General features: G+C 38.2%; 1 protein-coding gene across 3 annotated transcripts in view; it reads left to right on the plus strand.

Annotated features, from left to right (window-relative positions):
- LOC133517337 (cyclic AMP response element-binding protein A) overlaps positions 1–16,869 on the plus strand; it is a 259,857-nt gene that overhangs the window by 27,730 nt on the left and 215,258 nt on the right. Inside the window, exon 2 of one of the 3 annotated variants that reach the window (XM_061850610.1) lies at positions 1,660–1,686. The exons of the other annotated variants lie outside the window; for them this stretch is intronic. Within the exon in view, the coding sequence (XP_061706594.1) occupies positions 1,681–1,686 (6 nt within the window). The 5' untranslated portion in view covers positions 1,660–1,680. The remainder of the gene's footprint in view (positions 1–1,659; positions 1,687–16,869) is intronic. 3 annotated transcript variants of the gene reach the window in all.

Below are 16,869 nucleotides of genomic sequence, written 5' to 3' on the forward strand. Positions count from 1 at the left end.
TAACATTTACATTATTTTACAAATTTGAAACATAAAAAAAAATAAAAAATAATAATAATATAAATACTTAAATACATAGAAAACACCTATGACTCAGGAACAAATATCTGTGTTCATCACACAAATAAATGCCCTTACCAGGTTGGACCCGGAACTATCAGCTTCATAGGCAAGGTCACTACCCACTAGGCCAGACCGGTTCTTGGCGAAGAAGAGATAGAATGTTTGTCAAAGCGCTAGAGTGTTTAGATATTTTTGAGCACCTCCGCTGCTCCGATATATCTGATGGCTACTGTATATTACAAGCACAATTAAGGAAACCAAGTTGTGTTAGGTTGTTAGGTTAGTAGAATTATGTCAAGGTCTTCTTACCTTCATATTCCATCTTTTCAATTATTAAATGAATGAAAAAATCAATAATGGAGTGGACTGAAGCATGGAAAAATACAATTCTACAGATAAATGGATATGGAGAACTTTGAAGACTTATGTTAATTTCATTTAATATCAATAAGGAGTATTACTGCAATGTTCTGCCGCCAGAGTGAAGCACTAGCCTAGCACTTTTCGTAAACCATAGAGTAACTTATACTGTTTTTTGACAAGTTTTCACAGATAATGAAATATGACATTGATGCATCAAGGCGGTTTGTTTACAAAGGGCCTGCTAGGAAACGCGAAAATCGAAATTAAGTTATCTGCGTCTTTATCGGTCGAATATGCAAGAGTGATAGAGAGGTTAGATAACGAAAGTTCGATTTTCTTGTTTCGCGGTAGACCCTCTGATTGTGATGGATTGTGGTAGTGGCGCCCCCTACGCAGAGTTTGGCGTAATATTCCCTATTGAGTAATGAAAAAATCGCGCGTTTCTGGTAAGCTTTGATAAGTCATTTGGTTAAGTGATTGGATCTGTGTCACGAAAGGGCGCAGGTTCGAACCTTGTCCAAAGCGGACATTTTTCCATTATTAATTTAATTTAACAATGTATATTGTCGTTTGCTTGATACAAATTAAATAAATTGAGGATTTTTTCAGTCGATCCCTCAATGCTGAGGATCGTGACATCATGTCCTTCTGTTGAAGACCAGGTTCCTCCATAGGCTTCTATTCCTCGCCAAGCGCATATCCTCGTGTAGTTTTAATTGCATAGGTGCAGTGATTTGAGCACGCCATCTAGGAGGAGGGCCCTGAGGTCTGGTGCCTTCCACTTTGCCCCTCCTAATAACTCTCTCCAGGCTATCCGGGGAGCGGCGTGAAGATGTCTGACGTATATGAGAATTAGTAATTATATAGTATAATTTATTTTTTATAATTTCTCCTTTACAGGATGTAACAAAAATAGTGTGGATCTGCTTTAGAGCATATTACGTATCGTCGTCTGAGTAGAAAAAAGTAAAAGAAAATATTTTTGTAACGATTTTTTTTTTCTTTTTTACTAAATTAGATACCAGTAAAAGCTGACAATCTTGAATAATTGACAGGCCGATATCGTCCGGCGAACTGGTAATCAGTGGGATCCATTAGGGATTTTTTTGTCGCAAAAAAATATTTCTTCTACTTTTTCCTAATCACTATTTTTGTTATATCCTGTATACCTTACACGTCCTACTCAAAGTGTGAATTATTTATTTTAAGATTATTAATGTTATGTTTACCCAGGTATGGCTGTTGTATTTATAAATGTTGGTAAGTATTTCATGTCACTATATGATGTTACTATAATTTTGTATTAAATAAATAAATATTATAGGACATTATTACACAAATTGACTAAGTCCCACAGTAAGCTCAATAAGGCTTGTGTTGAGGGTACTTAGACAACGATATATATAATATATAAATATTTATAAATACTTAAATACATAGAAAACACCCATGACTCAGGAACAAATATCCATGCTCATCACACGAATAAATGCCCTTACCAGGATTTGAACCCGGGACCATCAGCTTCGTAGGCAGGGTCACTACCCACTAGGCCAAACCGGTCGTCACAATGTCACGTGTATTGACCTGTAAAAGAGCCTTTGCAGAATTTTTGAATTTAGAAAGCCCTTTGACAAACTGTACATTATTTCGACGACCGGTTTGGCCTAGTGGGTAGTGACCCTGCCTACGAAGCTGATGGTCCCGGGTTCAAATCCTGGTAAGGGCATTTATTCGTGTGATGAGCATGGATATTTGTTCCTGAGTCATGGGTGTTTTCTATGTATTTAAGTATTTATAAATATTTATATATTATATATATCGTTGTCTAAGTACCCTCAACACAAGCCTTATTGAGCTTACTGTGGGACTTAGTCAATTTGTGTAATAATGTCCTATAATATTTATTTATTTAATACAAAATTATAGTAACATCATATAGTGACATGAAATACTTACCAACATTTATAAATACAACAGCCATACCTGGGTAAACATAACATTAATAATCTTAAAATAAATAATTCACACTTTGAGTAGGACGTGTAAGGTATACAGGATATAACAAAAATAGTGATTAGGAAAAAGTAGAAGAAATATTTTTTTGCGACAAAAAAATCCCTAATGGATCCCACTGATTACCAGTTCGCCGGACGATATCGGCCTGTCAATTATTCAAGATTGTCAGCTTTTACTGGTATCTAATTTAGTAAAAAAGAAAAAAAAAATCGTTACAAAAATATTTTCTTTTACTTTTTTCTACTCAGACGACGATACGTAATATGCTCTAAAGCAGATCCACACTATTTTTGTTACATCCTGTAAAGGAGAAATTATAAAAAATAAATTATACTATATAATTACTAATTCTCATATACGTCAGACATCTTCACGCCGCTCCCCGGATAGCCTGGAGAGAGTTATTAGGAGGGGCAAAGTGGAAGGCACCAGACCTCAGGGCCCTCCTCCTAGATGGCGTGCTCAAATCACTGCACCTATGCAATTAAAACTACACGAGGATATGCGCTTGGCGAGGAATAGAAGCCTATGGAGGAACCTGGTCTTCAACAGAAGGACATGATGTCACGATCCTCAGCATTGAGGGATCGACTGAAAAAATCCTCAATTTATTTAATTTGTATCAAGCAAACGACAATATACATTGTTAAATTAAATTAATAATGGAAAAATGTCCGCTTTGGACAAGGTTCGAACCTGCGCCCTTTCGTGACACAGATCCAATCACTTAACCAAATGACTTATCAAAGCTTACCAGAAACGCGCGATTTTTTCATTACTCAATAGGGAATATTACGCCAAACTCTGCGTAGGGGGCGCCACTACCACAATCCATCACAATCAGAGGGTCTACCGCGAAACAAGAAAATCGAACTTTCGTTATCTAACCTCTCTATCACTCTTGCATATTCGACCGATAAAGACGCAGATAACTTAATTTCGATTTTCGCGTTTCCTAGCAGGCCCTTTGTAAACAAACCGCCTTGATGCATCAATGTCATATTTCATTATCTGTGAAAACTTGTCAAAAAACAGTATAAGTTACTCTATGGTTTACGAAAAGTGCTAGGCTAGTGCTTCACTCTGGCGGCAGAACATTGCAGTAATACTCCTTATTGATATTAAATGAAATTAACATAAGTCTTCAAAGTTCTCCATATCCATTTATCTGTAGAATTGTATTTTTCCATGCTTCAGTCCACTCCATTATTGATTTTTTCATTCATTTAATAATTGAAAAGATGGAATATGAAGGTAAGAAGACCTTGACATAATTCTACTAACCTAACAACCTAACACAACTTGGTTTCCTTAATTGTGCTTGTAATATACAGTAGCCATCAGATATATCGGAGCAGCGGAGGTGCTCAAAAATATCTAAACACTCTAGCGCTTTGACAAACATTCTATCTCTTCTTCGCCAAGAACCGGTCTGGCCTAGTGGGTAGTGACCTTGCCTATGAAGCTGATAGTTCCGGGTCCAACCTGGTAAGGGCATTTATTTGTGTGATGAACACAGATATTTGTTCCTGAGTCATAGGTGTTTTCTATGTATTTAAGTATTTATATTATTATTATTTTTTATTTTTTTTTATGTTTCAAATTTGTAAAATAATGTAAATGTTAGTTTAAAATGTGTACCTAGAGTACCTACTTTGACGATCTCATTATGTGTGCATATTTTTGTTTGTATTAATGAAAATTGTGTATTGCTATTGAGAAATAAATAAATCTGAATCTATAAATATTTATATATTATATATATCGTTGTCTGAGTACCCACAACACAAGCCTTATTGAGCTTACTGTGGGACTTAGTCAATTTGGGTAATAATGTCCTATCATATTTATTATATTATTATTTATTAAGTATAACCACTTTTAACAACTACATTTTGTAAACATACTACACGTTTTCCTTGACATTGACTAATGTAAACACGATATAAACGCGCAGATAACATCTTTTCGCCGGAATTATTATTGAACTTGACCTGAATCACACCTGAATGATAAAACAAATGCGGGATTCATGTTACTATGGCTACCTAACATTGATTGAGCTTTGGAGGGCCTGATAAAAAATGAATGAAAAACATTGCACCCGGGTACGTCCTTAAACTACGTCCACAAAAGAGGTATGGGCATTGTGAATGTCATATCGCTTTGTGTGGTAGGACACAGCACTGTCATTCCAGATCTAGAGCAGAGCCCAACTGGGGAAGTACCTCCACATTACAGAAAACCGCAGCCAAATAACACTAGACCCTACTCATAGTGTTGTGTTGCTGCCGGTGAGTAAGGTTGCCAGAGTTAGGGTCGGCAACGCGCACGTAACTCCTTTGGAGTTGCAGGTGTACATAGGCTACGGAGACTGCTTACTATCAGGCGGGCTTATGCTTGTTTGCCACCGAGAATAAAAAAAAATGTCGAGTAACTATGGACTCGTACAAATTTGTTAGTAGACTTACGTTTCTAATGTTAGTACCTAATTAATTATTCTCTACCTATTTTTAAGTCATCACACTGTGTATACACTGCTGGAAACATGCATTTCGCAGCAGTGTCTCAAACGGGCAGTCAAGTCTATCCGCTACCAGACTCAGGATAGGGTTGGGGCTGGCTCGCACCCGGCGCACCAGGGATGTGCATCGTTTGCACATAGTCGTATAGAAGCAGTCCCCGCGCGCTCCTACGAACATCCCTGAAGCGCTGCAGAAACGAGGCAGCCCCATCAGCCCATCACACCCGAACGCCTTATGTCGAGACAAGGATTAAAAATGATCAGTTGATTGGTACTGACATAAACTAGCGAGCCGCCCCGATTTCACACAAGTAAACATTAACAAATTATACACTTAAACCTTCCGTAAGAATCACTCTATTGATAGGTGAAAACCGCGTGAAAATCCGTTCAGTAGTTGTTGAGTTTATCGCGATCACAGACAGACGCGGCGGCGGATTTTGTTTTTAACCGACTTCAATTTTATAGAAGGAGTCTCTGTATTCGGTTGTGGACTTGTGGCTATAATGTGTAATGATAATGATATAATAAATTCATATCACTACGCAACAAGCCGTGCAAATATAACCGCTGTAATGAATATCACGTGACTGGAAAGTCTCACTTTTTACATCAATATAATTTAAATCGAAATGAAAAATTCAGGGCAGAAAAGAAAAGTGATTTTTTTCCTTCGAATTCTATGATTATTCTTTAAATTTCTCGTGAAAGACATCTGATATTCACACAATAAGCTAAAGCCTGACCAGTAATATATGATCACGCGCCATATTGCGGAATTATTTTGAACTAAATTTTTCATACTACACTGAACTGTCACCCTAATCACCCTATACATGAGAATAACAGCGCCCTTTTGACAATGATCATATATTTCTGATCGGGCTTTACTTTTGAACAACTTTTTTTTTACAAAACTTAAGCAACCTCTACAAAGTCCACAAACCTCATTTATAGATCGTGTCCTTCACGAAGACGCATGCCTTGACTCGTATTTTCATGTCATTAAAGGTTAGATTTTACAAATGTGCGCGTCATCGTGGATGACACGAACTATAACAATTTCCTTCCTTCTAACATGCAGAAATGTCAGAATGTATCAAGGGTTTGTTAGATTTGACCAGAGTAAAGTAAGTATTGGATTTGACAGACATTTATGAACAACGTCATTAGCCTACAGAGTAAACAATGTAGTAACAGATTTAACTCCAAAATCGCGAAAAAAGTTATGTCGATTAAAGAACGTCGATATTTGATCATTCGATTTTATTTGCGATTTTTGTGGATTGGCCCAATTGAAAGGTTCAGGATGATCTAGACATTTGCCTCACACAATATGGCTAAGGGTAAATATAATAGCATATGTATGTTCAAACATCGTATTTATTCAAGCAGGTACAGAATACAGAGTATTTATGTAAATATATATCGCTACAATAGTTACTTGAGTGAAAGGTGACAATAAAACATTTTCTTGAAACATACCCGTATAAGTAGAACACACGCACCTGCATTAAATACATCTATAAATTAATGTAATAAACATTAAATGGGATCATTAGAAATATATTTATTAGGCTTTATGTGTGAAAACATAACAGATATATTTCTAACTAACCGTAAATTAAAATACATGTTGTTTTTGCGAGTTTTACTGTGTGAGATGCCGCTAGACAGCTGTGATTTTAAATGTGAGCAAATAATGTTTAGAGTCTGTGCGGAAAGAGAAGAGTTGTGGAATGTATGGGGCCCAATACATTTCACGACTCTTCTCTTTCCGAACAGACTCTAGTATTTATTATTTAAACCTACAAGTAAGTTTCTATTTCAAATTTGAGTATATATTCAAAAAAACTGATAAAGCGGGCTTCGTGGAATCTGCATATTGATCAGCAATTTGACCGCCTTTCATCCGCTTGCTTCGCCCTGGGCAGATTTCGTCCCAGTCTAAATATCAATAATGTCAAGTAAACTTATTACGGCTACTTTCATTCAATACTAACATACGCTATCGACATAGGCAGGGTCACTACCCACTAGGCCAAACCGGTCGTCACAATGTCACGTGTATTGACCTGTAAAAGAGCCTTTGCAGAATTTTTGAATTTAGAAAGCCCTTTGACAAACTGTACATTATTTCGACGACCGGTTTGGCCTAGTGGGTAGTGACCCTGCCTACGAAGCTGATGGTCCCGGGTTCAAATCCTGGTAAGGGCATTTATTCGTGTGATGAGCATGGATATTTGTTCCTGAGTCATGGGTGTTTTCTATGTATTTAAGTATTTATAAATAAATATTTATATATTATATATATCGTTGTATAAGTACCCTCAACACAAGCCTTATTGAGCTTACTGTGGGACTTAGTCAATTTGTGTAATAATGTCGTATAATATTTATTATGTCTAGATTTTATAAAATACTATTTGAGCACTGCATAGCAATGATTACGCTCAGACAATAATCAGCAGTGCATTATCTTTGCCGTACTCCAATTTAAAGTTCGAGATATGACATGACCCACTCACACTTTATGTACCTGACCAGAGGGCCTACCGCGAATCACGTTCGGCGCGTTGCCTCTCTGTCGCACTTGTAAATTCGTACGTAAGTGTGACAGAAAGGCAACACGTCGAACGTGGTTCGCGGTAGGCCCTCTGTTATCATACCTACATATTTATTCGTGAACGGTATCTTACAATTTGTTCATTCTTATATTTTTATCATACGAACATGATACGAGTTGCAGTCAAGGCTCGGAAACCGGTTAAATTTCCAAACCGTTTTCATGTACGGTCACGTCTGAAAATATCGATACGGACAAAGTGCCAAAAATATGTATACACTACCCTAATATATGGGCCATAAGGTCGATGTGTTCAGACGTGACTGTACTGGGCGGAAAACCTTTTAAGAGAAAAGTATACCACGTCGTTATACAAAAAGAGAAACCGTTTTCCACTTCTAAATATTTCCCATTCTCCATGATTTTTTATTAAGTATGTTATTGACAAGGCTCCGAACCGGTTTTTTCTTCATACAAAAAATACCGGTATTATTACGTTCTTTTTCGTTCTTTGGTTTATTATTTCATGTTTAATGAGACTATCGAATACGAAATTGTTACCTAAATACATGATCCAGTCCTATGTAAAGAGTATAAAATAATTAAAAATATTGGGCTATTTCTATTAACAAAAAAACCGGTTCAGAGCCCTGGTTATTGCCACATTGTTAAACTAGGTTTATAGGTTTTCCTTTTTTTTCAAAATTTGCAAACAAATAAAAAGCTGAACCTATAAACTTAGAATATATTATTCTGAAGCGATTTGTCAGAACTCAGGAGATATCGAAACGACCATTACCGAGCATAGACTACTTTATTCATCAATTGCTTAACTAATCACACGATTGACTGATTAGTTAGTGGAAACCGTTTTCTCCCAAAATGGAATTTCATAGCAAAATTCTTCTTCTTCTTTAGATTCAAAAAGCTATTCTCCCCTGTTAATTTCGGTATAGTTCGTAAAACCGTTATTTTTAAACCGGTTTTTCGGAGAACATTTCATTCTTCATTCAAAACTTTTTTTTTCATTTACTTTTCAAAGGCACATATCTGTGGCCCTAGTGAAAAAGGGTACAAGTCTCTGGCAGCGCAGGTGTAAAGGGGTGTAAGTTCCACGTAACACTTATGCCCTTATACACCGTATATTATACATAATCAGTTTTAAAGTTCTCGCCAAACTGCTTATGCGTTTTGTTGGCGAGACAGCGCAGACTTCCAATGACTCTTGACATATAAATAAATAAATAAATATTATAGGACATTATTACACAAATTGACTAAGTCCCACAGTAAGCTCAATAAGGCTTGTGTTGTAGGTACCTATACAAAGATATATATAATATATAATTATAAATACTTAAATACATAGAAGACACCCATGACTTAGAAACAAATATCCGTGTTCATCACACAAATATATGCTCTTATCAGGATTTGAACCCGGGACCATCAGCTTCATAGGCAGGGTCACTACCCACTAGGCCAGACCGGTCGTCAAACACAAAACATATTATTCTATGTTTGGTCGTGCTTTTGATATTTGCAGACAATCTTTTACATTGTAGATCTTTGTACATGACTGTTAGAACTGGCAGCGATATGTAAATACCATTTAAGTTTTTTGTGATAAATAATAAATAAATAAAAAGTATATCACTACCTTTGGACCCGGGTATGTCCTCAAACAACGTCCAACAGAGAGGTATGGGCATTGTGAATGTCATCTCGCTTTGTATGGTAGGGCACAGCATAGCGGATGCCACTCCAGATCTAGAGCAGAGCCCAACTGGGGAAGTACCTGTACCTTACAGAAAACCGCAGCCAAATAACACTAGACCCTACTCATAGTATTATGTTCCTGCCGGTGAGTAGTAAGGTTGCCAGAGCTCAACGAGGGTGCGGAATGTTAGGGTCGGCAACGCTCATGTAACTCCTCTGGAGTTGCAGGCGTACATAGGCTACGGAGACTGCTTACTTACAGGCGGGCCGTATGCTTGTAGTATAAAAAAAAACTATCAAATCCATAACAGATTTTAAGCTCAGAATACCGCACGTAGCAATCTAAAGTTCACTATAGTATCTTACTACTGATAACTTTAGTAGGTACTTATCTTATCATGGTATGTAGTAATGTAATAAAGGTTAAAAAGTTGTGATAATTATCTGGACCGTCATTTGACTTTATTTTTTGTTCATGACATCACCCACTTGCAACAGACATGCATACAGACATGCATGCAATATTGGACAATGTAATTTCACACTAAAAGTATGTATTTTTATAGCTGGCTTCCGCACTGTAGTAAGAGTTAATTTTGACACTGACAGATCATATTCATAACAAAACCAGATCCAATTCATAACCTGTTATACATACGTTACATGTATACGCCTCTGTCGCGTTTTCACTCTATTAGAAAGAGCTGTGTTCAAAGCCTAAATACAATAAAGCAGAGACGCTTTCCACATAGATTTTCGTACATTGGCCCGCTTGTTGCTATCTCTATTGCACGCGCATAATTATATTGCTGTCATACTCGCACAGTGACATTGACAACCGGCATCATGTGCTGACAATAACGTGCGTGCAATAGAAATATAATAGCCTGCCTTCCATATCGACCACCGAAACTGGGAGAGGCTCGCAGAACAGCGGACGGAGTGGCGCAAATACGTTGTGAAAGGTCGCAAGTTTTATGATGACACCTAGTTCGCTGCACTCGCTGACAAAAGGCAAAAACGACAAGGCGTCTCAGTGCCGTTTTCCGCAAATTTGTCTTGTCAGGCCTGTGGTAGAATAGAACATGTCAGTCTCGCATCGGTCTATTGGCTCAGAAACTGGTTAAATTTCCAAACTGTATCATGTACTTTGCGCAAAACCTTTTAATTTCAGTTTCGCTCTAAAACCCGTTATTTTTAAACCGGTTTCTATTAGAACAGTTCTTGTCAAATTAACTGGTTTAGAACAATAAAAACCGGTTTCTTCTTATGTCAGTGTTTATGGTTACTTAGCGCACCACAAAGCCGACAGGCCGTGTCGTCGCTCGTCGAATACCCGGTAGGATACAATAAAGTTCTTAAAACGTTCGAGTTCTTATAAACGTTCGGAGGAAAACCGAAATAAACCGGTATTTACCGGTATTTTAGAAACCGGTTCTGAGCCTTGGTCTATTCAGCCACCGAAAACGGTGTTTTTCCGACGTTACACCATAAATCGTCTGCAAAAGACGCAAAGGCCAATGATGGCTATATAAATACCAAACAGGCGGTTCAATGTACGAAAATCTATATGGAATGCGTTTCTGTACTTAAGTACCAAAATATTTTACCATCTGCATGTGCATTTAATATATCTAGAAATTTCAAAGAAAACTTGTTGACAGCTTTCGTAGTAAAAACCCTAAAGAACGACCTGTTCAGATGTCATTGCGAAATCTTCTAAGCGCCAAAAATAAGTATACACTTTTCGCCTGTCGGATGTTGAGATATTCTTGATGGTACGATTGTTTTCTCGAAGGTTTTCTTGGTTCAGAACGGTGAAGCATTAAATACATATTTTATCTTTCTTTTTATTGTTTCTTTTCAGTATTTTCCTTTTTGTTCATATTTTTGTTGAACTGAAAACTTCTCGTCCTAGTTTTTTTAGAGTAGTCATCTAGGAACCTTAATACTTATTTGTAGGGGATTTTTTTTATTAGAATCCCGTCCTGGACCCGGGTATGTCCTACTACGGCCAAAAGTGAGGTATGGGCATTGTGAATGTCATATCGCGTTGTGTGGTAGGGCCCAGCACAGCGGATGTCATTCCAGAGCAGAGCCCAACTGGGGAAGTACCTCCACCTTACAGAAAACCGTAGCCAAATAACACTAGAACCTACTCATAGTGTTGTGTTCCTGCCGGTGAGTAAGGTCGCCATAGCTTAATGAGGGTGCGGAGTGTTAGGGTCGGCAAAGCGCATGTAACTCCTCTGGAATCTTTTCTATATAAATGCACTCAAGAGCAATAAACATAGATCATTAAAAATGTTATGCCTAAACAATCGCTGTGAATATTTGGAAAGTGTTAGTTAGTTAGTGCTTCTGGGCATTATCTTTTTATTAAATGATAATTTAAATTCACAAATCAGTTCAGAAATTCGACTTTTAGGAAGGGAGAACAACTAAACATAAGAAAACATATTTTTGTACAAGCTGAATCTTATACACACTTTCTTAGTCAATAAAAAATATGAAATTCAACTGCCAAAAATACACGTCCTGGGTTCGAATCCGTATCGTCGCTGTTACTAAGCGGCTGTTTGCCAACTGCACCACTGTAAGACATAGGATAAGGCTCGGTGAAATTAGGCTAATTATTCTTGAGAAAGAATTCAAATAAGAAAGGTTCAGGACGGGTTTTCGTGATGGAAATATCTTATGGCTCCTCTACACGATGGGCCATTATACTAGCCCACTAAGATGGGCCAGCGTGTGGAGAGGGTAGTGGTGTCGGATAGCTTATGGCGCGGCGGGATGGTGTCAGTTTTTTGTCCGCACATCAAAGGTGATGTGCGGTGTGCATCTATACGTGGCCCATTCCATAGTGCGTGCTCTCAACCATCGCATGGCCATCTCGCTGGTCCAGCGTGTAAAGAAATCATAATCTTTACACATTTCTGCTTAATACAAAATGAACATAAAGAATAATTGCCAAAATGCTTCAAATCATGTTTTTATCGCATGTAATTAATAAGCCCGCAGACAATCTCGCTGGTCCAACGCTGGGCCATCGTGTAGAGGAACCATCACCATCGCAAGACATCTTGCTGGTCCAACGCTGGGCCATCGTGTAGAGGAACCATCACCATCGCAAGACATCTTGCTGGTCCAACGCTGGGCCATCGTGTAGAGGAACCATCACCATCGCAAGACTATTTCAGGGCCATCGTGTAGAGGAGCCAATACACTTTATTTTCGCCCATCCGCCAACGATAAGAAACTTCCTTCCAATAAGTAAGCAAGTAAAATATAATGTACCTATCCGGATAAATAACGTATGTATTATTCAAAACAAGAATACAAGGATAATGTACAGAGCTATAGAACTGTGACATGACCGCCACAAACAGCACGAATTCATGAGTAAATAATAATTAAATCTTGCCAAGATGCATCGTACATGGTACTTAGCGAAGCGCCGGCGACGTAAAAGCAAATGGTAACAAGTCTCGTAAGGCCCACCGTACAAAATATTCCTATTTTTAATTTGAACCTTATTGTATAGTAAATTGAATTGAATTTCGTCGTTTATGTGAGAAATAAATGAAACAAAAGACGTGCTTCTTTATTTAGTTTCTAAATATATTGAAATGGAGTATACTTTCTTATGTCATTGGGCCTTACGAGGCTTGTTAGCAGCACTGGATAGACCTTATGACTTTGCAATAAGGTTTATTGTCAGTGCGAATGCCTAATTCCTTTAAGGTGGGGTTAGGGTAGTCATATGCAAAAGTGAATTTCCTGATAAAAGTCCGGACAATAACCTAAAAACCCTGACAATTCCACCGGACCGAACAATACTGTCCACGATTAACCATTTGCTATTGCTATTACTACAATTATTCATATTATTTCTAAACCATTTGTGACTCACTAGCCTCCTAACGCGTCCTGATATAGATCGTGTCATTCACAAAGACACATGCCTTGATTCGTAATGTCATGTTATTAAAGGTTAGATTTGACAAATCCACGCGTCATCGTGGATGACACGAACTATATGCTGTAACGGCATAACCTTCCCTTTCCTCTGCCCTACTTCTAATTTAGCTTCTAGCGGGCTCCTTGTTAAGTGTCGACTTAAGGTTTCGTAGGAATCTGGTGAATCCCGCATCGGAACAGGTGGCGCAACCGAAAGTAGCGTAGTCAAATTGATTTTAAGATTTTTATTATTGTATGCATGTTAGTTTGTAATGTACCTCTATATATGGGCCATTGTTGCCTGAAAATAAATGATATTTAATTTTATTTAATTTAAGGACCAGAAATCCTGACATGTCAGGAGAAATCCTGACGTGTGGCTCCTCTAGATGGGTTGGAGCCTGGCCATTTTGTATGAAATACTATGTGTTTTCCTTATCTAACTTCTAGTGGTTAGTTGAGGTTTCTAAAAACCCCTGACACTCAACAAATCCCCGCAATCATAACAAAGGAGCAAAAATCCTGACATATCAGGAGAAATCCTCACGTGTGGCACATCTAGGTGGGTTGGAGCGTGACCATTCTGTACTATTACCTTCTTATTTAGTGATAATCACTGTATCCTCAAATATCTAGATCGTCTAAGTTACATTCCTCTACCTGGCTTCTTTTACTTACGACATTATCTTCCTCACCTAATGAAACTTGCAAGGTCAGTGTCAATTATATGTACACATACTTCCTTACGTCGATGCAGTGAGGTGCATTATCGTGGACATATTTATGGCATTGGCTTGGTTACGAGGGCATTATTCAAGATGGTTGAACGTCCGTTATGTAACAGGAAAATCCCAGTAAGGCTTCTAACGCGTTGTGACGTCATAGAAGTATTATTGACCCGATTAATGTCATAAATCTGTACGATATGTAATGAAATAACTGTGGATTGATTTTCGGACCGGTACGACCTTCAAACCTTCAAGAAATACACACACTGCGCTTTGCGTTTCTCTAGAAACTTCCTGCCTCGCTAAGTTTCTTCCTCGCGTTTTCCCGGCATTTTTGCAACTGCTCAAGGAAGCCTGGGGTCCGCTTGACAACTAATCACCAGAATTTGCCTACGCACTAGTTTTTATGAAATCGACTGCCATCTGACCTTCCAACCCAGAGGGACTAGGCCTTATTGGGATTAAGTCCGGTTTCCTCACGATGTTGATGGGTCAAATGAGAATGATTCATATGAATGCACTTATTCCCATCTGTGTTTGGCGGGGACAAATGGGAATACATCGAACAAAGTGGACTTAACACACCTTTAATGTTATCAGCTTGAGAATCCGCAGCAAGCTCGGCTCTATATACAAACGTAGTTACGCTCTCATTTTTAAACGACTAGCTAGATTGCTCTGAAACTTTGTACTTAAGAGGCTGTCTACACCCAATGTCCTTGAAATTGATGTTACTTAAACAGTTTTTTAAGAAAGACTATTTGTTTTAGTCAAGTAAGAAAAATATATGTTCATATTAATTATATTTCAAAGACCGTGGTTGTACTCGATACATGATTGAACGAAATCGGCTCGATAGAAAATAATTGCAAAGATTGGTCTTAAAATCACAATTAAACGGTTTTATGTCTTTATTGTTTTGACTTATGGGTCTGCAATTAAAATCACAATTTCAAAACATTTATATCTAAACCGTGGTTGAGTAAAATATTACACTAATAATCCACTTTTTTTTATTTAAATATTTTTCTTATTATTCCCTTGCCCAGGCCCAGTAACATGCGACAGTGCTATCTCATTTACTCCGATACAAATAGACAGTGTGCGCGCTTTAGGTATTGACAGCCTCTTAAAATAGGATAAAATTAAAGGCATAGATATCTATGCCTTTAATTAGTTTCAGATACCTTAGTTAAAAAAATACTGCGAATTTAAGTTTTTCATACAAAAATTGTTTTTGCTCTTTTTCGTTTTGTAAGCTGGAGCTATATAAACTAATTACAGGCATAGATTTACCTCATGACATTGTATGTGCAGTTTTATTACAATCCAACACGGAGTTTCAAAATGAGAACGAAGCTACGTTTGTATTCGGCAAAGCTCAAGACTTCAAGTTATTTGAAACAATATCACAAAATGGACAAGAAAATTCCCAATATTTCCCATTATCAAATATCCAAAGGCGATAATTCGAAACGGAACAAAAACTGTAAACCGGATACTATACAATAACAACCTTCTGAAGCTGAAATTGTTTGCCAAATACGAGTGATGAAGCCGTACAAAACCTGCTTTAATTAAGAACTTATTTCGTTGAAATAAGGCTTATGTTTGGTCAGTTTTATGTGTCAACGATGGTACGTCCACGGACATTTATAGTTCAAAATTAATTACAGGACATAACACTGAACAAACACCTACACAATATGGGTAAAACAGACAGCCCCATGTGCAGAGCGTGCATGGAAGAAGAGGAAACAACAAAACACATCCTCCTAGACTGCAAACAGGTAGAAGTATACAGGAACAAATACCTAGGGACTCCGTGCGCACTAAAGGAGGCAGTTAGCAACCTGAAAGCTTTGCTAGGCTTCGTAGAGGAGCTGGGGTGGTTAGAGTAGCGCTACTTCGATTCACGCAAAACAAGCACAATGGTTGTCGATTTGCGGAAAATGCCCAGAAGCACTAACTTGGGTTCAAGCTTGTATGTCATCTCTTTGATCCCACGTACCGAGTACAGTGGCGAGAGAGTGCCCTAGCTCGGCCGAGTGCTCGGTTCGTGTGTACTTTGTGAAGAGTACTCGCCTCGCCGTACTCGGCCCAGCAAAATGCCGAGCGAGTCACAATAGCGATCCGCAACTGTGCATTGGTAGTTCTTAAGCCATTGCAATAAGGTGTAGGTTTGGGTAGTTAACTGTGTCAAAGAAGGTATAAACCAAAGAATAAGGTATTAACGCTCCGTAGTGTAGCGTAATCATCTCTCTCTTTGACTCTTCCATATTAGTGTGACAATGACAGTTGCGGAGCGTAAACGATTGGTGTTGGCGTATTGCCTCCCTGTCACTCTTACGTACGAATTTACAAGTGCGACAGAGAGGCAACACGTCGAACGTGGTTCGCGGTAGGGCCGCTGGTCTATAACGCTTGAACGTAATATTTATCATTGATTTACAGATAAACTCCCAGTTTTTTCGAATTTGCGTCAATCATATTATATTAACGTGAAGTGCATACTCGCTACAATTGCTACAAACAGCAGCATAGTGGACCTTATGACTCGGTAACAAGGCTCACGATCGCGAATACATACATATATTCCTACGCATAGTAGTACTAATATACTCTTATCGCTCGTATTCGAATGTGGGCGAATAAAATTGTACGATAACGTTTAAGTGACCGGACGTTTTACTGAACGTTACATAACTGATTTCACCAGAGACGTGTTGATTACAGACTGGCGTTGTACCAAGTCGCGATATTTGCGTGCGCCATACGCCGTGCGTGTGCGCGAGCGGTACATTTGTGAGATCTGTACCCCTTGTGTAAATTTATTCGATAGCGAAACGTGATGTACGCGTTTGCATTAAGTGTCATTTTGTATGAGATTTAGAAACAGCGTGCCAAGCGAGACGTTTTGGAAACTC

This window comes from Cydia pomonella, chromosome 4 (genome assembly GCF_033807575.1).
Source record: "Cydia pomonella isolate Wapato2018A chromosome 4, ilCydPomo1, whole genome shotgun sequence".
Lineage (NCBI taxonomy): Eukaryota > Metazoa > Arthropoda > Insecta > Lepidoptera > Tortricidae > Cydia > Cydia pomonella.